General features: G+C 51.1%; 1 protein-coding gene across 2 annotated transcripts in view; it reads left to right on the top strand.

The window, feature by feature from the left end:
* Window positions 1-3107: 3107 nt before the first annotated feature.
* Window positions 3108-22324, top strand: part of wnt5a (Wnt family member 5A) — a 52005-nt gene continuing 32788 nt past the window's right edge. Inside the window, exons 1-3 of one of the 2 annotated variants that reach the window (XM_033036561.1) lie at window positions 3108-3934; window positions 18293-18423; window positions 20666-20913. In XM_033036561.1, coding sequence (XP_032892452.1) covers window positions 3929-3934; window positions 18293-18423; window positions 20666-20913 — 385 coding nt within the window. In that variant the 5' untranslated portion in view covers window positions 3108-3928. Of the gene's footprint in view, window positions 3935-13522; window positions 13984-18292; window positions 18424-20665; window positions 20914-22324 lie in introns of those variants that run through there. The other variant, XM_033036560.1, reaches the window with a different exon arrangement.

Genomic DNA, 22324 nt, shown 5'->3' with positions numbered 1-22324 from the left:
CCTTCGGCCCACCGAGTCGGGTTAACCACCGTTCAATCCCACACAAACTAGGGGTAATTCACAGAAGACAATTAATTAATCTATAATGGAGTGTGGGCGGTAACCGGAGCTCCCGGAGAAAACGCACGCGGGTCACGGGGAGAACGCGCAAACTCCGTACAGACAGCACAGGTGGACAGGATTGAACCCGGGTCTCTGACGCTGTGAGGCAGCAACTCTACCCGCTATAACTCTGCGCGTCTGTGGAGTGAGTGGACACATGCCACGTTTTCAGACGACTCCATCAAAACGCGCCTGTCCATTCCCTCCATAGACGCTGCCCGACCCGCTGAGTTCCTCCAACACTCAAGATTCCAGCATCTGGAGTATTTGTCCCCCTGTTTGTTCCTCGCTGTGTTCGCAATGTTATTTCTTAAAAAGAAACTGCTACAAGTTCCCTCTGACACAGTTCGTGTTATCCCTGCACAGCTGGCGACTTGCTACCTCTGCTGCTAGACCTTGCAACGAGCTGTGTGTAAGAGTGCATCTAATACAAAGTGCTGGAGTAACTCAGCGGGTCAGGCAGCATCTCTGGAAAACATGGATAGGTGACGTTTCGGGTCGAGACCCTTCTTCAGACTGAGAGTCGGGGGAGAGGGAGCCGAGAGATATGAGCAGGTGCAGAGGACAAATTAATGAGTGATGTGCAAAACGGCAGATCAAAGCCAGCAACGATGATCAAGGTAAGGTGGAGCCCACAATGCTCCATTGTTGGCTGCGAGGAAGGTGATAACTTTGTAACACAAACAGTGGAAACCTACTTTCTCCTTGGGACAATGCTCATGGGTGACCAAAAACCCTCTTATAGGTTTATAAAACCGACCAATGTCCTTACGTTTTGCTTCGCTCGCGTTTACATAACATACTTAAAATGCAGGCTAGTTAGTGTGTGTGTGTGTGTGTGTGTGTGTGTGTGTGTCTGTGTGTGTGTGTGTGTGTGTCTGTGTGTGTGTGTGTGTGTGTACGTGTGTGTGTGTCTGTGTGTGTCTGTGTGTGTGTCTGTCTGTGTGTGTCTGTCTGTGTGTGTGTGTACGTGTGTGTGTGTACGTGTGTGTGTACGTGTGTGTACGTGTGTGTGATCTATGTATATATGTATGTATTTGTGAGTATGTGTGTACGTGTGTGTACGTGTGTGCACGTGTGTGTGATCTATGTATATATGTATGTATTTGTGAATATGTGTGTATTTACGAAGATGGAACCGTGTTCTCTCTCGTTTATTCTGTTGTTTCCAGTGCCACCATGTTTACATATTGTGTTTAAGAAGGAACTGCAGATGCTGGACAATCGAAGGTAGACAAAAATGCTGGAGAAACTCAGCGGGTGCAGCAGCATCTATGGAGCGAAGGAAATAGGCAACGTTTCGGGACGAAACCCTTGGGTTTCGGCCCGAAACGTTACCTATTTCCCAAGGGATTCGGCCCCGAAACGTTGCCTATTTCCTTCGCTCCATAGATGCTGCTGCACCCGCTGAGTTTCTCCAGCATGTTTGTCTACCTTACATATTGTGTAGTGCTGCTGCATTAGGGAAGTCATTGTTCTATCTGGGACACACGACAATAATACACTCTTGACTAGGACTGAGGTGACCAAAATCTTTTTCACCCAGAGAGTTGTGAATCTGTGAAATTCTCTGCCACAGAAGGCAGTGGAGGCCAATTCACTGGATGTTTTCAAGAGCGAGTTAGATTTAGCTCTTATGGCTAACAGAATCAAGGGATATGAGGAGAAAGCAGGAACGGGGTACTGATTGTGGATGATCAGCCATGATCATATTGAATGGTGGTGCTGGCTCGAACGGCCGAATGGCCTACTCCTGCACCTATTTTCTACGTATGATAAATTGATCGCAGATTATTGCTCTTCGGTAAAGATCAGCTTGAAAAATATCTCTCAGGGAAACAGTTTCTTCCTCTCTGTTATCAGGCTTCTGAACGGTCCTTCCATAAGCCAGGCTACTGTCCGATTCACCTCTACCCCATAGCGGACATTGGACTTTGTCTCTGGAACTGATGCGCTACATTGTGTAGGAAGGAACTGCAGATGCTGGTTTACACCGAAGAGAGAGATAAAATGCTGGAGTAACTCAGCGGGACGGGCAGCATCTCTGGAGAAAACGTCACCTATCCATGTTCTCCACAGATGCTGCCTGACCCGCTGAGTTACTCCAGCGTTACTCTGTGTCTATATGTGATGCGCTACAATGCTGAGAACTATATTCTACCTATATGCCCCCTTTGCTCTATCTATTGGACTTGAGTTGGACCTGATTGTCGTTGTGTGTGTGGTGTTATGTGACACATGCCGTGTACAGGTTGTCAGTGTGGGTCGGGGCGTGCGGCGGCGATAATGCCGGACCCGCTCGGGGTGCCGTCCCCACTCCGTGTGGGTGTGTGGGTGTGGGGGGGGGGGGGGGGGGGGGGTGTGGGTGGGGGGTGTGTGGGTGGGGTGTGTGTGTGGGTGTGTGTGGGTGTGTGTGTGTGTGTGGGTGAGGGTGTGTGTGGGGGGGGGGGGGGTGGGGCGTGTGTGTGTGAGGGTGTGGGGGGGGGTTGTGGGGGGGGTGTGGGGTGTGTGTGTGTGTGTGGGGGGGGGGGGTGTGTGGGGGGGGGTGTGTGTGGGGTGGATGTGTGTGGGGGGGGGGGGGTGTGGGTGAGGGTGTGTGGTGTGGGTGGGGGTTGTGTGTGGTGGGGGGGGGGGTGTGTGGGTAAGGGTGTGTGTGGGTAAGGGTGTGTGTGGGTGAGGGTGTGTGTGGGTGAGGGTGTGTGTGTGTCAGGGTGTGTGTGTGTGTGTGCGGGGGGTGTGTGTGGGTGAGGGTGTGGGGGTGGGTCAGGGTGTGTGTGTGTGAGGGTGTGTGTGGGTGAGGGTGTGTGTGTGTGGGGGGGGGGGTGTGGGGGGGGGGGTGTGGGTGGGGGTGTGTGTGTGGTGGGGTGTGTGTGTGTGTGTGGGGGTGGTGGGGGGGGGGGTCTCTGTGGGCGGGTCGGGGGTGCGAACCCAGGACTCCGGGTGGCGGGGAGCGGCGCATGCGTGGCTGGCAGGCGGAGCCAGGCTGGGAGGGAGGGAGGGGGAGGGAGAGTGCGAGAGGGAGGGAGGGAGAGAGGGACACAGAGAGGCAGCAGCACCGGACAGGTAGCGCCGGCACCCGGAGCGGCTTTGAACCAAGACGGCGCCGGCTCTCTCTCGCTCCTACCCGACCCTCGGCGCTGCCTGGATTGTACGTGGAGGGGACTCGGGAGAGAGCAGGGGGAGAAGGAAGCGGTGGCTTCATCAGGGAGAGACATCGACACACACACACACACACATACACCCACCCACCCAACGTCGGCATGTCGGCCAGAAGTCTCCAGCCATGCCCGCCGCTGCCGCTCGCCGCCGCCGCGCCACTGGTCTGAGCGCCGCCACAGTTCCTGCAAACACCTCCCCGTACTCGAGCGGAGAGAGCAGCCGAGTGGAGGGCAGGCAGGCAGGGGCGTGTGGGCAAGGGGGATGGGGGGCATCGCTCTGCAACTGTCTCTCTGACCGCATCACTGGTATTTCTGCAAACTTGTTGCCCGCTCAACACACGCCCACACTCTGCGCCGCCCGACTCTCCCTCTGTCTGTCTATCTCTGGCTCCAACCCCGCGAATGGACATTGTAGTCAAATAACCGCCGCTCCTTGGAAGAGGCAAGGCGGCTGTTGCCGAGCGCCTGGGTCGCTGCGATGTGGCTCACACGGGGAAAACACTGATCCGGGTTTGGAGAATTCGACCTGAAGCTGCGCCAGTCCCGGGACATCTCTCCCCGCTTCACCCTCGCCTCACGCTTAGACGGTGCGGACCAAGAGGGATCACTGGCTCCAGATACTCCACTGTCGGCTTGGATTTACTTGGTGGCCGTCTCGCCGGAGAAATATGCGGGTAGGTGGGTGCGCGGAGACGCGGCGTTCTTGCGCTACTCCTGTCTCCGCTCTTACTCCTTAAAGAACTTCTTTGAGAAGTCAGAGAAGAATTCTCTGCGCCAACTAATGTCCAAGTTCCCGCTATTCTGTTGCACAAGGAACGGGGCGTTTGTAAACTGGGGCCAGGTGGTTTAACGGGGCAGCGTCTGTGTTTGAGACGAGGTTATTGTCTCCGCTCTGCAGGCTAAAGTTAACCAGCATTTTGCTACTAACACAAAATGGCTTTTTGCAACAATCAGGCTGCAACTAACGCACAATCTGACCGGCCACGGAAACGCGGACTAACTCAGTTTCAAGTGACACAAGAAAACTTTTAGTTTACTCCCCCCCCCCCCCCCCCCAATCTAAGCGAAGTTATCCTTAAATTGTACACGGTAGATTGGCAGGGTGGTCAAATCTAGGACTAATTCCGAGTGTGTGTTAGCGGGGCGGGCAGGTATGTACGTATGTGTCCGGCCCGCGGCGGGTAAATGTTTCATCCTTAGTTAGGATGTTCAACCAATGTCCACGATGTGACTGAGCCAGGCACTGGTGTGTGTGTGTATAACTGGGACTATCCTGCTCGGTAGACGCACCATTTTCACCCATGCGCTATTAACGTCGAGCGCCAATGCGCCGTCTATCTCCATCTAGTGGATGCGTTTGTTTAACTCTTTTAAAACAATCCCTCGTCAATCTTATGTTTTAAACATTCATTACTCCCGCCCACGGCCCCCTGTACTCGTCCGCTAAATGTATAGTTAGCGCCGTGTCCCTGTACACCAGTGGACTGCGAAAATGATCTTTAAGATTCCAAACTGGAAGGCAATGGGGCAAGTTGTGATGCCCGGAACATGGTCACCCAGTCTCTGTCACTTGGCGGGGAGAGGAGGGGGTCGGTGGTCCCAGAAAGTTGAGGAATGTGGTTAGAGGGGGTGTGTGCAGCGTAATAACTAAACACACAGACAGACAGACAGACAGACCCTGCCGAAACCAACAGCGATGCGGCCAATATGATTTGATTTACAACCTGTTCACCATTTTAATGACAATAGACAATAGGTGCAGGAGTAGGCCATTCGGCCCTTCGAGCCAGCACCGCCATTCAATGTGATCACGGCTGATCATCCACAATCAGCACCTCGTTCCTGCCTTCTCCCCATATTCCCTGACTCCACTATCTTTAAGAGCCCTATCTAGCTCTCTCTTGAAAGTATCCAGAGAACCTGCCTCCACCGCCCTCTGAGGCAGAGAATTCCACAGACTCACCACTCTCGGTGAGAAAAAGAGTTTCCTCGTCTCCGTTAAACGGTGTGTGGCCCCTGGTTCTGGACTCCCCCAACATCGGGAACATGTTTTTAAGAAGGAACAGCAGATGCTGGAAAATTGAAGGTAGACAAAAGTGCTGGAGAAACTCAGCGGGTGCAGCAGCATCTATGGAGCGAAGGAAATAGGCAACGTTTCGGGCCGAATCCCTTGGGAAATAGGTAACGTTTCGGGCTGAAACGTTGCCTATTTCCTTCGCTCCATAGATGCTGCTGCACCCGCTGAGTTTCTCCAGCACTTTTGTCTACCTTCGGGAACATGTTTCCTGCCTCGAGTGTGTCCAAGCCCTTAACAATCTTTGCCAGTGAGCTGGTAGTTCGCTAACCCGGTGACCACTGCTACCTGCCCGGCCCTGGGTGGAGAGAGACTGGCTGGTGTTGCCAACACACCCCAAGCTGCACCAATGTCTTCACACGGTCAATAACACAAGCCAGCCATCGCTCCAACCGGTATATTCTAGCGTGAAATTAACGTAAATTAAACGTGAGCATCGGAGATAGTTTGTTACCCAAACCCACACTTGAACGGCTGAACCCAACATAGAAAATGCCAAGTTTAAACGGCAAATCATCTTAGTTTGCAGACTTTCAGATTTACATATAGAGCAAGGAATATCCCATTCGATGTTTACAAACTCCGCGGCCCGGGTCGTGGATTGAAGTCAAGAGTGTGGGGCGAATAGATATGAGAAGGGAAATAATAATCGCTTACAGCACGATCCAGAATTTCTGGTTTTAGATATTTTTTAAATTTTCTGCTGAAACCTCGGGCCGATGGTGAATATTAGCGACTGCAAGCGATCAACACAGCGGGTTGTGTTTGCCGTATGTGGTGGCCAATTGTCGCCCTGTATTCTGACAATTACAATGAAGAAGGGTCTCGACCCGAGACGTCGCCCACTCCATTCCTTCTCTCCACAGATGCTGTCTGTCCCGCTGAGTTACTCCAGCAGTTTGTGTCTGTCTTCGGTGTAAACCAGCATCTGCAGTTCCTTGTGTTCAAAAGGGAACTGCAGATGCTGGAATATCGAAGGTACACAAAATTGCTGGAGGAACTCAGCGGGTGCAGCAGCATCTATGGAGCGAAGGAAATAGGCGACGTTCCTTGCTACACACTACAATGCCACTCGCCCCACTCGCCTGCAACTGTGTAATGGGGCAGAGAGCGGTACAGTGGGGGCAGGTTGTTACCCCGTTGTTCACTCTGGGCCGGGGGGGGGGGGGGGGGGGGGAAGGGAGGAGAGTGGTGAGAGGGAAACGCGATAACAACGCCGGCGACGTGAAATGATCGTAGTTTGTTGCTATAGACGGAGGCGGATGTCCGATACCCACAGTTAGTGTGATGTTGGTGGGGATAAGGTCCCATAATTGGCTGCCCATTCTGACCTTCACACACACAGGGAGGAAGGGGGGGGGGGGGGGGGGGGGGGCGGGAGAGAGATCAGAGCGAGGGGCGAGTCACTGATGGCTGGACTTCATTGTTAGACGTGACACCTTGGTCATGAAGGTCCCACCTTGTGCATTTAGTTCACCACTCTCTCATTCCCTTCACCTTTAGACATTTTTGTTTTAAATCGCTAGAAAACAGATACAATTACCCAGCATTTTTTGGGGGCATAAATTGAATATCTGAGGCGAATTTCAGCCAAAGGATGTTTTAAGGCCATGTTTTATCAAACTTAAATATTTCACTGATATTCACATCCAAAGTAGAATTTACAAAATAGAAGTTGACTTTTTTTGATAAATGGGGAAACTTTACAACAAAATAACTAACTACTTGCGGTTTAACGTTTTAATAAAATAGTTTTGAGTTTGACTGTAATAAAGGATTTTAGGAAATTGCTGCAAAAATGATGTTGGTCCTTAAGTTAGTTCAAAGGGAGGTATTTTTAAGACGCAAATCATCTCGATTCTTGTTCAATACATATAAATTATTATATTTAAAATATTTTAAGGAAAGTACATGTGGTGTAGTTATTGTACACGGGGCATTGCAGTTTCATCGTGTAGGGAATAACTGCAGATGCTGGTTTAAACCGGACAGACACACAGAGCTGGAGTTAGGGGGATGTTTCAGTCTCTGAAGAAGGGTCTCGACCCGAATCATCACCCACTCCTTGTCTCCAGAGACGCTGCCTGTTCCGCTGAGTTACTCCAGCACTCTGTGTCTATTTGCAGTTTTCATTGACTGGTGCAGACACTTGGAGTAATGGACCCCCCCTAACATGAGGAATGTGTGATGGGCGCTTTACAGAGTCACAACCAACTTGGCCAATACTGTAGGACAGGCAGAGCCGACGAGGCTGAATGAGTTTCGGCGGAGTCTTGCTTGGTTCTTCCGCTGTCACATTAAAGCGGTGGAGAGAGAGGGAGAGTGGGAGAGGGAAAGAGAGAGAGGGGGGGGGGAGAGAGAGGGGGAGGAAGAGAGAGAGAGAGGGGGAGGAAGAGAGAGAGAGAGGGGGAGGAAGAGAGAGAGAGAGGGGGAGGAAGAGAGAGAGAGAGATGGAGAGAGAGAGAGAGAGAGAGAGAGAGAGAGAGAGAGGAGGGGGGGGGGGGAGAGGGAGGGAGAGGGCCCGAGTGTTGCAGAGAGCACCTGTGGCCCCCAGTCCCAGTCGGGGCACGAACCCTCGCCCTTCCCTCCACACGCGGGCTGGGGTTTGGCGGAGGGCGAGGACAGTCCGACAAACTTTGAAAGTGCGCCGGTTTAACACGAGGAGGAGATAGAGCGGGGGCGGCGGAGTACAATCATCCAGCGAGCTCATCCCACCTCTCCTCGCCTCACTCTCGCTTTACAAAATTATGCCAAGAATATCTTTCAAAACTGCAACAATAAACACAATTAAAACGAGAGCTAAATAGTTTTGGTTGTACTGCGGACATCTGGATTATTTCACTATTGTGAGTCTATATTCCTGCCGATGAGCTTGTTGTGTTATTGATGATATATGTATTTGAGTGGACTGTGACAACGCGCCTGTACAGCTGCCGTGAATCCTCTAAAATCTACATTCTAGTTTTAATTTGTATATATTTTATTTAACCCTATTCCGAAAATAACTTCATCCTATGTGGCCTCTTGCATGAGTAGCTGTGTGCGGGCGTCGGGTAGAGTCGCGGGCTGAAATACACGTTGACCTGTGAGCAGACTAGATGTCTTCCAGTCTGCCGGTGGCCAGTGGCATTTTCAGATCAGGCAGAGTAAGAGTCTGAAGAAGGGCCTCGACCCGAAACGTCGCCCATTCCTTCTCTCCACAGATGCTGCCTGACCCGCTGAGTTACTCCAGCACTCTGTGAAACGTCGCCCATTCCTTCTCTCCACAGATGCTGCCTGACCCGCTGAGTTACTCCAGCACTCTGTGAAACGTCACCCATTCCTTCTCTCCACAGATGCTGCCTGACCCGCTGAGTTACTCCAGCACTCTGTGTCTATCTTCTATAGTAGACTTTTACCCCTAAAGAACAACAGTTCCAGGTGGCAGGGATATTGATACGGGTGTGAACACGTCTTTCGTTTACAATCGATCATGAATCCTCCCTCCCCCCCCGTCCCCGTCCTCGTCCCCGACAGTAGGGTGATTGGAAGTATATTGGACATCTCGAGTAACTCAGCGGGACAGGCATCGTCTCTGGAGAGAAGGAATGGGTGACGTTTCGAGTATTTGTCCACATTCATAGCGTCTCACACTTCCTGCTTCATTCGCATTTCTCCCAGCCTCACAATTTCTGCTTGGCGAAGATATTGACGTAACGTTTTTTTACGCTATCCTAACATGTGCTAAGTGCACTTAGTATATCCTTATGTAAACACATGTATTATGACTACTCGCGGGCACTGCACTTATCTCCCAATGATCACCATCAAACGGCCGAGGAGGGATGGTTGACTCCACACGATCCTATCATCTGCCTGTGTATCAGATTGCAGTCTGAATATCGCAGCGATAAAACATGAAAAGCGAAAGCGGGCCCGCGGGACATGTTGTGTTATCTGCAGGCTCTGGAGACTGGGATTAGCGGCCCATCGCCAACACTAGGGGCAATGAAAATAGATACAGAATGCTGGAGTAACTCGGCGGGACAGGTAGCATCTCTGGAGAGAAGGAATGGGTGACTCGTCTTTAACGTCACCACATACAGACACAGTCAAATATTTCAATTCATCCGCTCTCTGCTTTTGCCTTGAGGTTCACCGTTTGCCTGGAAACCATATTTTGTGTCCTCAAATAGACAATAGGTGCAGGAGTAGGCCATTCGGCCCTTCGAGCCAGCACCGCTATTCAAGGTGATCATAGCTGATCATCCCCAATCAGTACCCCGTTCCTGCCTTCTCCCCATATCCCCTGACTCCGCTATCTTTAAGAGCCCTATCTAGCTCTCTCTTGAAAGCATCCAGAGAACCTGCCTCCACCGCCCTCTGAGGCAGAGAATTCCACAGACTCGCCACTCTCTGTGAGAAAAAGTGTTTCCTCGTCTCCGTTCTAAGTGGCTTACCCCCTTATTCTTAATCAAGTTTGTTAAAAATCCGTTCAAAATTATCGGAAGAAATCCTCGCGCCGCTAAATAGAAACGTAGTCTCAGTTTATCTGTTTAAATCTTGAAGTTGAACGTATTTAAATTATTTTATTATAAATATGAAGAAGGGTCTCGACCCGAAACGTCACCCACTCCTTCTCTCCAGAAATGCTGCTGCCTGTCCCGCAGAGTTGCTGCAGCATTTGGTGTCTAAATTATTCTAGTTCTTCTCAGAGATGCTGTTCAGTTTTTTTAAAGCACGTTTGAACATCTCTGCGTGTAGCAGGTACTAAATGCCGCTGTGGCCTGATTTAGTGCTGGGATCAGAATTGGATTTTCACTTGACTAGGTGTGATGCCCATTGTTTTGAAGCTATCCCATTTGAAGATAACATTCGTTTTGGGGGATTTATTTTGAGAGCTTTCATGTTCTCCATAATAATGGGATGCAGATGGGGTTTGGATTTCTGGAGCAGTCCCTTGGACGTAGAGCTGTGTAGATGGCGGCGTGTGGAGGACAACTTATCGCTCCATGCATTTCACACTGCTGCAGAAAGGTCCGCTTAAAATGATCTCAGGTTAACTCGAAGCATCAATCTATAATTCACACTGATACGCTAAATGTTTTATTTTCTGCTCACTTTTAAATATTGAAATGTGGCATTCAGTCTCAGTCCAGTTGTCGAGTGTGAAATGTATATATAGGAATATATATAACTCAGCGGGACCGGCAGCAGCATCAGTGGAGAGAAGGAATGGGTGACGTTTCGTGTTGAGACTCTTCTTCAGACTGAGAGTCAGGGTAGAGGGAGGCACAGAGATATGGATGGGTAAGGTGTGGAAAACGAGATATCAAAGGGGACGAGGCTCAAGGTGACAACGACAGTTGTGAAAGTTGCTCCGTCACTGAGGAACCATTCGCTCTTAAAACACGTTTAAATTTGTCACCCTGTTGTATTAACACTGGTTTTAACGCGCGATCGTGTTTAACCGTTTGTGGTGATTGTATAACGGCGCAAATCTTGCATGTTCTTCCACCGTTACATTCCCATTCTTGGTGAAGCCATGTAAGAGGACGCGGGGACAGATTTTGAATCTTTCAATGTTTTTAAGATGGAACCGCAGATGCTGGAAAAATCGAAGGTAGACAGAAATGCTGGAGGAACTCACCGGGTGCAGCAGCATCTATGGAGCGAAGGAAATAGGCAACGTTTCGGGCCGAACCCCTTGGGTTTCGGGCCGAAACGTTACCTATTTCCCAAGGGATACGGCCCCGAAACGTTGCCTATTTCCTTCGCTCCATAGATGCTGCTGCACCCGCTGAGTTTCTCCAGCATTTCTGTCCACCTTGAATCTTTCAATAGGTACACAAAATTGCTGGGGAAACTCAGCGGGTGCAGCAGCATCTATGGAGCGAAGGAAATAGGCGACGTTTCGGGCCGACGTTTCGGGTCTGAAGAAGGGTTTCGGCCCGAAACGTCGCCTATTTCCTTCGCTCCATAGATGCTGCTGCACCCGCTGAGTTTCCCCAGCAATTTTGTGTACCTTCGATATTCCAGCATCTGCAGTTCCCTTTTGAACACCTTGAATCTTTCAATGTTCGTTTGTAATATTGTGAGCACAGTAAACCGCGCGGGCAACACGGCTCTTGATCCGTTGCTAGACCTTTCTGAAAAAACCCCAAATAATTATAATTTTGAGTTCCAGCCGCTTTGTCTTCGTTTAATTTAGTTCAGTTTGGTGTCGTCTGTTGTCCCGTGTACCGAGGTACAGTGAAAAGCTTCTGTTGCGTGCTAACCAGTCAGCGGAAAGACAATACATGATTACAATCGAGCCGTTTACAGTGATACGGGAATAGCGTTTAGTGCAAGGTAATGCCCGGTAAAGATAGTCCGAGGGTCTCCAATGAGGTAGACACAAAAACCTGGAGTAACACAGCGGGACAGGCAGCCTCTCTGGAGAGAGGAATGGGTGACGTTTCGGGTCGAGACCTTTCTTCAGATTGGAGGTCAGGACCGCTCTCTGGTTGTGGTAGGATGGTTCAGTTGCCTGATAACCGCTGGGAAGAAACTGTCCCTAAATCTGGGGGCGTGCTAGGTTAGACATCTTTGCAAATATTGCACAGGATATTCGCTTGCGACACAGCGATAGGTTGTTGTAGTGGTGGCGAAAATACCTGAGCACTGTAAAGTGAAGCGCATCCTCGGCCACTATCAAAGTCTTGCCCTGCCATCATATTACTTTAACGTGAAGTAACTCACAATAAACCTGTGTGAAAATATAGCAAAAGTAGAAAAATAAAAATATCGAGTGAATCGCTTGTTGGATGTATCAGAGCAACCATCGCGGTGAATGAAAGTGAATTAAATCATCTGGTCCAATATTCAACAGCGAGTCCAGAGTAACATGCAAACTATTTAAATTTGGCAGCTTCAAATAGAGATTCATCCAGGAATTGTGATGGCTTTAAAATGCACTGGAGCAAACTGTGTGTGTGTGTGTGTGTGTGTGTGTGTGTGTGTGTGTGTGTGTGTGTGTGTGTGTGTGTGTCTATGTGTGTGTGTGTGTGTGTGTGTGTGTGTGTGTGTCTATGTGTGTGTGAGTGTGGGTGCGTTCCCGTGTGTTTTTAAGTGTGTATGTGTGTGCGTGTGTTAGTGTGTGTGCGTGCCGTGTGTTTCTAGGTGTGTGCGTGTGCGTGTGTGTGTGTGTGTGTGTGTGTGTGTGTGTGTGTGTGTGTGTGTATTGGAGGAAGTTACAACATATCTCTACAATATAATTCAGTAACTTGCTGCCCTGAATAACAATATTCATTGAGAATGATTCGCCCTCAAACATCTTAGATTCAAGTGGAGCCGACCGTGATGTTATTATCTCCAATTGTCCGGGATACATTTAACAATATAATATTCACAATAATCCTTGATGGATTTAAGATTCATGTATTGAGGAAATGCAGTTCCGTTTTATGAACATTTGCAACCAGAATGCCTATCTATAACTCGAGGGGAAATGTGTAAGAAGGAACTGCAGATGCTGGTTTAAACAGAAGATAGACACAGAGTGCTGGAGTAACTCAGCGGGACAGGCAGCATCTGTGGGGAGTAGGAATGGGTGACGTTTCGAGTCGAAGGGTCTGGACCCGAAACATCACCCATTCCATCTCCCCAGAAACGCTGCCTGTCCCGCTGAGTTACTCCAGCTTTGTGTCCAACTGCAGTTCCTTCCCACACGTTCTAAAATCTAATAAAATATCCAGTATCTGTTATCATAAAATGGATTATAGACGTCTTCAATTTGAACGAAAATAGTCTATCTGATCGTCTTTTTGTTGAATGGGAACGAATGATTGGTGTTCTATCAAGTGTGTGGACTTGTCTTTGATGAGGTGCTCGCGTTCGGCTTCATTGGCAAGTTGGCAGGAAGTTGATACATGTTCACGCCAACAGCACCAGGAGCGGCGTTAACTCCATGTGCACAAATCTGACGATGTTCGACAATGCTTGTTCATCTCGCCTCGCTGCTGATTTGGATTCTTTAGGGGGGTTGCAACTTAAACATGTCAAACCTCACCCAGGTGTTCGTTCAGCCGAGTCCGTCGCATGAGATGTTAACGTGAGCGCCTTAGTAATTGACGTTGGAACAGCCTTGAAATGAGAGGGAGGGGGGAGGGGGGACTAGATGTGGTTTTCCCACCGCCGCTCGCCAGAAATAGAATAGGATGTCCAAATCAAAGGAGCGAACGGAAGAGATTATAATATGCAAATTGGGATGAAAAGTTATCTGGAATAATTTGATATCATGCTTCACAAACGGGAAGCAGCAGCAGGAGGATTGCACAAGGGACGTGGTCCTGGAGTCTGGAATTGGAAACAGGAATCCAACTCGGCTGAACATTGAAATGATCTTTAATTTATGGGCGCGGTTCTGTTCTATTTAGAGTTTTTGTTCTAAAGTCCGATTCTGTGCCGCATGGTAACATCGGGAACAGATGTGCCAGTGGTCGCGCTTTGATTCAACGCTGGTGACGGAAATATTTCTGTGGCTTTGGTGAAAAAGAAATGCTTGGGCAATTTCATACTTTGACAGTTAACTCGAGGTGGGCAAAGTACAGGAATAAACTAATTACCAATCCAAAACGCAGATCCTTTCAAGTGTTTGTCTTAAGTTGGAACAAACTAGACATATTTTGGGTGAGTACGTTGTCAACAGAATTAACCGATTCTAACGCTGCCAGACATACATGGTCGCTATGGACACATGGCGTTCGTGTTTTGGACGGGGATTGTGCAGAGTTTATCAACTTGTTCCAGGCGTCGTGGGTATTACCGATGTGTTCACCTGGTAAATTGTGCGCTTGTAAAAAATAAAGTCATTTACGGAGATCGGCAGGTCAGACAATATAGAAGTCACTCCGAGGGAGAAACCAGCCGTGTGTTACACAAGGTCAAACATTGCCAGTGAACAGGGCACACGCTAAATAAACTGTTCAAGAAGGAACTGCAGATGCTGGAAAACCGAAGGTAGACAAACGTGCTGGAGAAACTCAGCGGGTGCAGCAGCATCTATGGAGCGAAGGAAATAGGCAACGTTTCGGGCCGAAACCCTTGGGTTTCGGCCCGAAACGTTACCTATTTCCCAAGGGATTCGGCCCGAAACGTTGCCTATTTCCTTCGCTCCATAGATGCTGCTGCACCCGCTGAGTTTCTCCAGCACTTCAAGTAATGACCTGATATTAGTGAAGACTAGATGGATGATACACGGAATGCCCCACGCCTTGCTCCCAGAGGCTTGTATCTTGTGAATGTGAATTGTGAATTGTGAAGAAGGGTCTCTCCAGAGATGCTGCCTGTCGCGCTGAGTTACTCCAGCGCTTTGTGTCTATCTTCTGTGAATCGTGCAACACTTGCGAGAGAAAGTTTGTGAGCTTTTACTGACCACGTCTGATGTTCCCATCGTGTTGTTCCGTTCCTACTGCTAAATGTTCGAGGTGAAACTAAGCTGGTTTTGTTAAACGCACGCCGAGCCTGCAATGGTGGCGGGCAGCTTACAGTTTTACTTGTTGTAAGGTCGTTCCGGGATAAAACATGTTTTAAAGTGTTCTCGCCAGCTGCCCCTAGAGGGGTTCGCTCAGCCGTTTGAGGCGAAGCGGAGTGTGGAATGGAGTTAAACCCAAATCCTACAAGCGAGTTTGTTAAAAGGACATTTTAAATATAAGTGTATTTTTACCCAGAAGAAATTTTTTTAAAAACTTTAAAAGTCAACAAACATATTTAATGCGAATTCCCAGAACTATATGTCCTCCGATCTACCGGCTGCCCCCGTGTGAATGGGTTGACATACGAGCCGGCACCGCCATTCAATACGATCATGGCTGATCATCTAGAATCAGTACCCCGTTCCTGCCTTCTCCCCATATCCCCTGATTCCGTTAGCAACCAAGAGCTAAATCTAACTCTCTCTTGAAAACATCCAGTGAATTGGCCTCCACTGCTTTCTGTGGCAGAGAATTGCACTCGGGTGAATTGCCTAGACGGCCAGAGTCACACGCTGGAGTAACTCAGCGGGTTGGGAACAAGAGTGAGGCGACGGAGTAGGGGGATAGCGGGTGGATGAGTTGCAGGATGATGGCGGGATGTTGTGCGCGGATTCACGAAGGTCGGGGAGGCAGGCACGCTGAAGGATGCCACCTCGACTTGCCCTTTGTCCGCCCAGCCTGGCCGTCTGAAGAAGGGTCTCGACCCCATTCCTTCTCTCCAGAGATGCCGCTGCCTGTCCCGCTGAGTTACTCCGGCATTTTGTGTCTTATCATCAGTAAAAGCTTCCAGCTCTGTTGGCGAGTTTTGACAATGACATTCTCACCTCCCCCGAACACCATTGGGGGAATAGACACAAAATGCTGGGGAAACTCCGGGGACAGGCAGCATCTCTGGAGAGAAGGAACGGGTGACGTTTCGGGTCGAGACGCTTCTTCGTTCGCTTGGCCATGGTTGAGAAGTATCCCGTGCAGATGGTACACGGGCATTGGGGGCAGTGTTCGGAGCCACGCCAGGGGCATGGAATACTCATCACTGTTTAGTTACTGCCCGGGTTGAGGTTTATTTAGCGCAGCGCTACCGTAAGATGTAGCTTCCATGGTTGATGCAAGTAGCGGGCGCGTCAGGTATTAGGCTTTGTCTCACTGAGGCGTGACGGTGAACGGTGACAAATGGTCTGGTTTTAAAGCATCTTTGCTTGAACAGTAATTGCCCGCCAATTACCCTGGTCCAAACACATCTGGTAACGCGTGCCAGATGTGCGAGGAATTGTCGCTCTGCCAATGGCAGCTTGAGGATGGGCCACCGACATCTGCGGGCACCTTTCACCCACAGATTCCCTGCCAGCGTCCCTGCCCTACCCTGCCCTGCCCTGCCCTACCCTACCCTGCCCTACCCTGTCCTGCCCTACCCTGCCCTGCCCTGCCCTGCCCTGCCCTACCCTGCCCTGCCCTGCCCTACCCTGCCCTGCCCTATCCTGCCCTATCCTACCCTGTCCTGCCCTACCCTGCCCTGCCCTACCCTGCCCTGCCCTGCCCTGCCCTGCCCTGTCCTTCCCTGCCCTGCCCTGCCCTGCCCTGCCCTGCCCTGCCCTACCCTACCCTGCCCTACCCTGTCCTGCCCTACCCTGCCCTGCCCTATCCTGCCCTATCCTACCCTGTCCTGCCCTACCCTGCCCTATCCTGCCCTATCCTACCCTGCCCTGCCCTACCCTGCCCTGCCCTGCCCTGCCCTGCCCTACCCTGCCCTGCCCTGCCCTGCCCTGCCCTATCCTGCCCTGCCCTGCCCTGCCCTGCCCTGCCCTGCCCTGCCCTGCACTGCCCTGCCCTCTCCTGCCCTGCCCTGCCCTGCCCTGCCCTGCCCTGCCCTGCCCTACCCTGCCCTGCCCTGCCCTGCCCTGCCCTGTCCTACCCTGCCCTGCCCTGCCCTGCCCTGCCCTGCCCTGCCCTGCCCTACCCTACCCTGCCCTACCCTGTCCTGCCCTACCCTGCCCTGCCCTATCCTGCCCTATCCTACCCTGTCCTGCCCTACCCTGCCCTGCCCTATCCTGCCCTATCCTACCCTGCCCTGCCCTACCCTGCCCTGCCCTGCCCTGCCCTGCCCTGCCCTACCCTGCCCTGCCCTGCCCTGCCCTGCCCTGCCCTCCCCTGCCCTGCCCTGCCCTGCCCTGCCCTGCCCTGCCCTGCCCTGCCCTGCCCTGCCCTGCCCTGCCCTATCCTGCCCTGCCCTGCCCTGCCCTGCCCTGCCCTGCCCTACCCTACCCTGCCCTGCCCTGCCCTACCCTGCCCTGCCCTGCCCTGCCCTGCCCTGCCCTGCCCTGCCCTGCCCTGCCCTGCCCTGCCCTATATTGCCCTGCCCTGCCCTGCCCTGCCCTGCACTGCCCTGCCCTATCCTGCCCTGCCCTGCCCTGCCCTGCCCTGCCCTGCCCTGCCCTGCCCTGCCCTGCCCTGCCCTGCCCTGCCCTACCCTGCCCTGCCCTGCCCTGCCCTGCCCTGCCCTGCCCTGCCCTACCCTGCCCTGCCCTGCCCTGCCCTGCCCTGCCCTGTCCTGCCCTGCCCTATCCTGCCCTGCCCTGCCCTGCCCTGCCCTATCCTGCCCTGCCCTGCCCTGCCCTGCCGTGCCCTGCCCTGCCCTATCCTGCCCTGCCCTGCCCTACACTACCCTGCCCTGCACTTCCCTACCCTACCCTACCCTGCCCTGCCCTGCCCTGCACTACCCTGCCCTGCACTACCCTGCCCTGCCCTGCCCTGCACTACCCTACCCTGCCCTGCCCTACCCTGCCCTGCCCTGCCCTGCCCTGCCCTGCCCTACCCTGCCCTGCCCTGCCCTGCCCTGCCCTGCCCTGCCCTGCCCTGCCCTGCCCTGCCCTACCCTGCCCTGCCCTGCCCTGCCCTGCCCTGCCCTGCCCTGCCCTGCCCTGCCCTACACTACACTACACTACACTACACTACACTACACTACACTACACTACACTACACTACACTACACTACACTACACTACCCTGCCCTGCCCTGCCCTACCCTGCCCTGCCCTGCCCTGCCCTGCCCTATCCTGCCCTGCCCTGCCCTGCCCTGCCCTGCCCTGCACTGCCCTGCCCTCTCCTGCCCTGCCCTACCCTACCCTGCCCTGCCCTGCCCTGCCCTGCCCTATCCTGCCCTGCCCTGCCCTGCCCTGCCCTGCCCTGCCCTGCCCTGCCCTGCCCTGCCCTACCCTGCCCTGCCCTGCCCTGCCCTGCCCTGCCCTGCCCTGCCCTACCCTGCCCTGCCCTGCCCTGCCCTGCCCTGCCCTGCCCTGCCCTACACTACACTACACTACACTACACTACACTACACTACACTACACTACACTACACTACACTACACTACACTACACTACACTACACTACCCTACCCTGCCCTCAATGTGACATGTTACCACCGCTTGTCTTTGATCCCCGGCGCTCTAGCTGTGGTTTATGTTGTACAGGGCGCTGCGGAGGTGGCACACAGAGCGCTGGAGTCGGCTTTGAAAGGTACCATGGCCTTGACGTCTCTACTCCTCGCCCTCACCTTCCTGTCCGGCTGTAAGCAGGCCGTGGTCGAGGCCAACTCTTGGTGGTGAGTAGCACACTAGTCCTTCCTTTAAAAAGCAAATAAATCAAACGCTCAGGTCGCGGGCGCCGATATATCTAGGGCTAGAATATTCATTCCACCATAACGACATTGGTAAGGAAGTTATCCACAACAACTGCCCTTGTCAGTGGGATTTGACACGACCATACATTGCAGTATTGGTTAGACTTCATCATTCAAGTGCTCCTTGCTAAGGGGGGAGATTTGAAAGAGGTTTTTACAAGGAACTGCAGATGGTGGTTTACCAACAAAAAAAGCACAAAGTGTTATTTAAAATAAAAGTATTAAAAAACAGAAAGGAATATTAGTAAACGGCCCCGTCTGATTGAAATGGCCGCTGCCTGGTGATCCTTTAGGCAGCGTGGGGTGGCCTCATATACACCATGCTTCATCATGTGACTTCAGAGGGATCGTTAAAACGGGACCTTTCCCAGTACAGACACATTAGTCATTATTTTTAAAGGATGTTCAACTTCAGGGAATGGAGCCCATCTTGTTTGGCGAGGTCTGTCTGAGGCAGCCTGTGTAGTAATTCCTTCACGTTTCATCATATCTCTCCCTCGACGCTTGTTAGAATAAGCACAGAGCTAACGGACTATCTCCACACATCTTTGTTACATTTGGCCAAGTTATCCTCAGAGGCCATCGTGTAATTGGCCGTGGGTAGTCTCTTTCTGTTTCGCTTCACGTGACGGCGTTAAAATCTCTTCAAGAACAATTATCACGAAGGGGAAAACAGACATTTATAATCTCAAGAGAGTTTCAACAATATTGTTGAATATTGTTCAACTATTGTTCTGCTTGTACAGACCTTGACTCAGTCTTAAACTAAACCCAAATGCAGTTTTTGAAAATACCAGATTTCAGTTTAGTGAAGTTCTATACAATTCACTTGAGCCCGAGCTAGAAAAATATTCTGATTATTTTATCCATGAAAATCATTGTTTTCTACTTCTACATTTTCAACGAAGCTGAAACATTTGTGGAATAAAATTAATTAATCAATAAATTCCAAAGAGGTAAAATATGATTTTCAAAGAGTAAACATGATCTTCCAACATCTCACAATGTTGGAAAGTCATCTGACTTTTCACTCCAGAGTTTCATTCTGTACTAGACCAAGTGCAGACCCGTTGGGTGTTTCCCCAACGGCGTTTGCGGGGGGGGGGCTGCGGCATCACACTGACATTAACCACCCCCCAAACACACAGGTGGGGGGAGGGGGGGGTGAGAAGAGGGGAGGGAGGGGAGGGGAGGGAGGGGAGGGAGGGGAGAGGAGGAGGAGGAAACGGGACAGATTTGGGAGGGAAAGGAGAGCGGGGTAGGGGGTGAGAGAGGGGGATGGGGAGAGAGATGTGGGGGAGGGGGGGTTGGGGAGGGAGGGGAGGAGGGAGGGAGGGGGAGAGGTGGGGGAGAGAGGGGAAAGAGTGGGGAGGGAGAGTGGAGGGGGAAGGGGGAGAGAGAAGTGGAAGAGTGGGGAGGGAGGGGTAGGGGGAGTGGTGGAAGAGGGACAGAGGGGTAGGGGGAAGGGGGCGGGGGGAGAGGGAAGGGGGTGGGGTAGAGAGTGAAGGGGGGTGGGGGAGAGAGGGATGGGTGGGAGAGGGAGAGGGGTGAGGAGAGGGAAACATAGAAACATAAGATTCTATAAGATCCCCCCTCAATCTTGTAAATTCTAGCAAGTACAAACCAAGTCTATCCAGTCTTTCTTCATATGAAAGTCCTGACATCCCAGGAATCAGTCTGGTGAACCTTCTCTGTACTCCCTCTATGGCAACAATGTGTTTGGGCATTGGGCATTGTGACATCACACGATGGAACGAATCAAAAGGCAGAAAGGCAGCCGGACGGACGCCGGACGGCAGGCGGCAGCCACAGAGTTTTAAATATAGATAGATAGATAGATGTTCAAGCCTTGCATCCCTCCAGTAAACGCCGCACAGATTCCAAACATCTATCCTTTGGTCAACGACATGAGAACCATGTCTGATGCTCTACATGTCTGAAGAAGGGTCTCGACCCGAAATGTCACCCATTCCTTCTCTCCAGAGATGCTGCCTGTCCTGCTGAGTTACTCCAGCATTCTGTGTCTACCTTCGATGTAAACCAGCATTTGCAGTTCCTCGTTTTCACATGAAACACTCCAGAGGTCTTTCTGCACAGTACATTTGCTACAATGTCTATGAATACAGATGCTAACTTTTACTAAAAGTGTTGTTCTCCACTCTAGGTCTTTAGCCATGAACCCGATTCAGATACCTGAGGTGTACATCATTGGAGCCCAGCCTCTGTGTAGCCAGCTGGCCGGCCTGTCCCAAGGCCAGAAGAAGCTGTGCCAACTCTACCGAGATCACATGCAGTATATCGGAGAGGGTGCAAAAACCGGCATCAAGGAATGTCAACATCAGTTCAGGCATCGCCGGTGGAACTGCAGCACGGTGGACAACACGTCTGTCTTTGGCAGGGTCATGCAGATAGGTACATGCCCGCAAAAGTACGCAATGTCTGTCTCCGGTTGTGTGCGCGGACATCTCTGTGTGTGTGTGTGTGTGTGTGTGTGTGTGTGTGTGTGTGTGTGTGTGTGTGTGTGTGTGTGTGTGTGTGTGTGTGTGTGTGTGTCTCTCTGTGTTTCTCTGTGCCTATATTTTGAGACTGTATTTGTGTGTGTTTGTATTTTGTGTCTGTGTGTGTGTGTGTGTGTGTGTGTGTGTGTGTGTGTGTGTGTGTGTGTGTGTGTGTGTGTGTGTGTGTGTGTGTGTGTGTGTGTGTGTGTGTGTGTGTGTGTGTGTGTGTGTGTGTGTCTGTGTCTGTGTCTGTGTCTGTGTCTGTGTCTGTGTCTGTGTCTGTGTCTGTGTCTGTGTCTGTCTGTGTCTGTCTGTGTCTGTCTGTGTCTGTCTGTGTCTGTCTGTGTCTGTCTGTGTCTGTGTCTGTGTCTGTGTCTGTGTCTGTGTCTGTGTGTCTGTGTCTGTGTGCCTGTGTTGCGTGTCTGTGTGTCTATCTCCTGCTTGGAACAGCTGTATGAGTTGGAATACATGGTGTACACACCACACCCGCCATATTACTCTCCAGCCTCCCTCCCGCCACGTTCAACCCAATGAAATTTGGTTTTCATTGTAATTATTGTCAGCTTTTTGTAAATCTGTTGAGCATTACCATGTAAAAGCACATTCACATCTGGGCTACAAGGTTTCCCATTCTGCACAGTTTTTTTCTTTTTGAATGACAGCATTGCTAACTTTCATTTTGTCCCAATGCGTGGACAAATATTTTTTTTATGTTTCGACCAAATCCCATAAACAAAAGCCTAACTAACTGTGAGTAGTGATAAATTGTATTTAAAGTAGAACAAATTTAGCCAAAGAGTTCAATATATTCCATTCAATAATAAAACCTGCCCAGGGAGAGATTGCTCCTTTTGTCCTGAGACCAATCTTTGCTAAGTATTATTGTAGCTGACAAGACCAGGTTATGTCATCACTTTGTAAGTCCCTCCACAACAACTGCATGTTGCTCCAGTATTAATGTTGAGAGAGTCTGGATAGATGGTGTTTTTCTTTGCTGGATGTAAAATCTTCATCTGACAAGAGTTTATGCATGGTGATATAAAATGCAATTTTTTTGATAAACTCAACCCAATCAAAGTGACATCTTCATCGAAGATGTAGACTGTGCCCAAGTTTCACATCTGGATGAGAGCATTTAGAAGTTTCTCAGATCAGCGGGTTCATAAATGGTGTGGCACAGTGGTGCAGTGGTTCCCTACTGCGCCAGAGAACTGGGGTTGTTCCTGACTACGGGTGCTGTCTGTGTGGAGTTTGTACGTTCTCCCTGTGACCGCGTGGGTTTTCTCCGGGAGCTCCGGCTTCCCCCCACACTCCAAAGACGTGCA

Source organism: Amblyraja radiata, chromosome 18 (assembly GCF_010909765.2).
Source record: "Amblyraja radiata isolate CabotCenter1 chromosome 18, sAmbRad1.1.pri, whole genome shotgun sequence".
Classification (NCBI taxonomy): domain Eukaryota; kingdom Metazoa; phylum Chordata; class Chondrichthyes; order Rajiformes; family Rajidae; genus Amblyraja; species Amblyraja radiata.
Note: the sequence above shows the minus strand (reverse complement) of the source record. Positions and strands in the feature narration are given on the sequence as shown.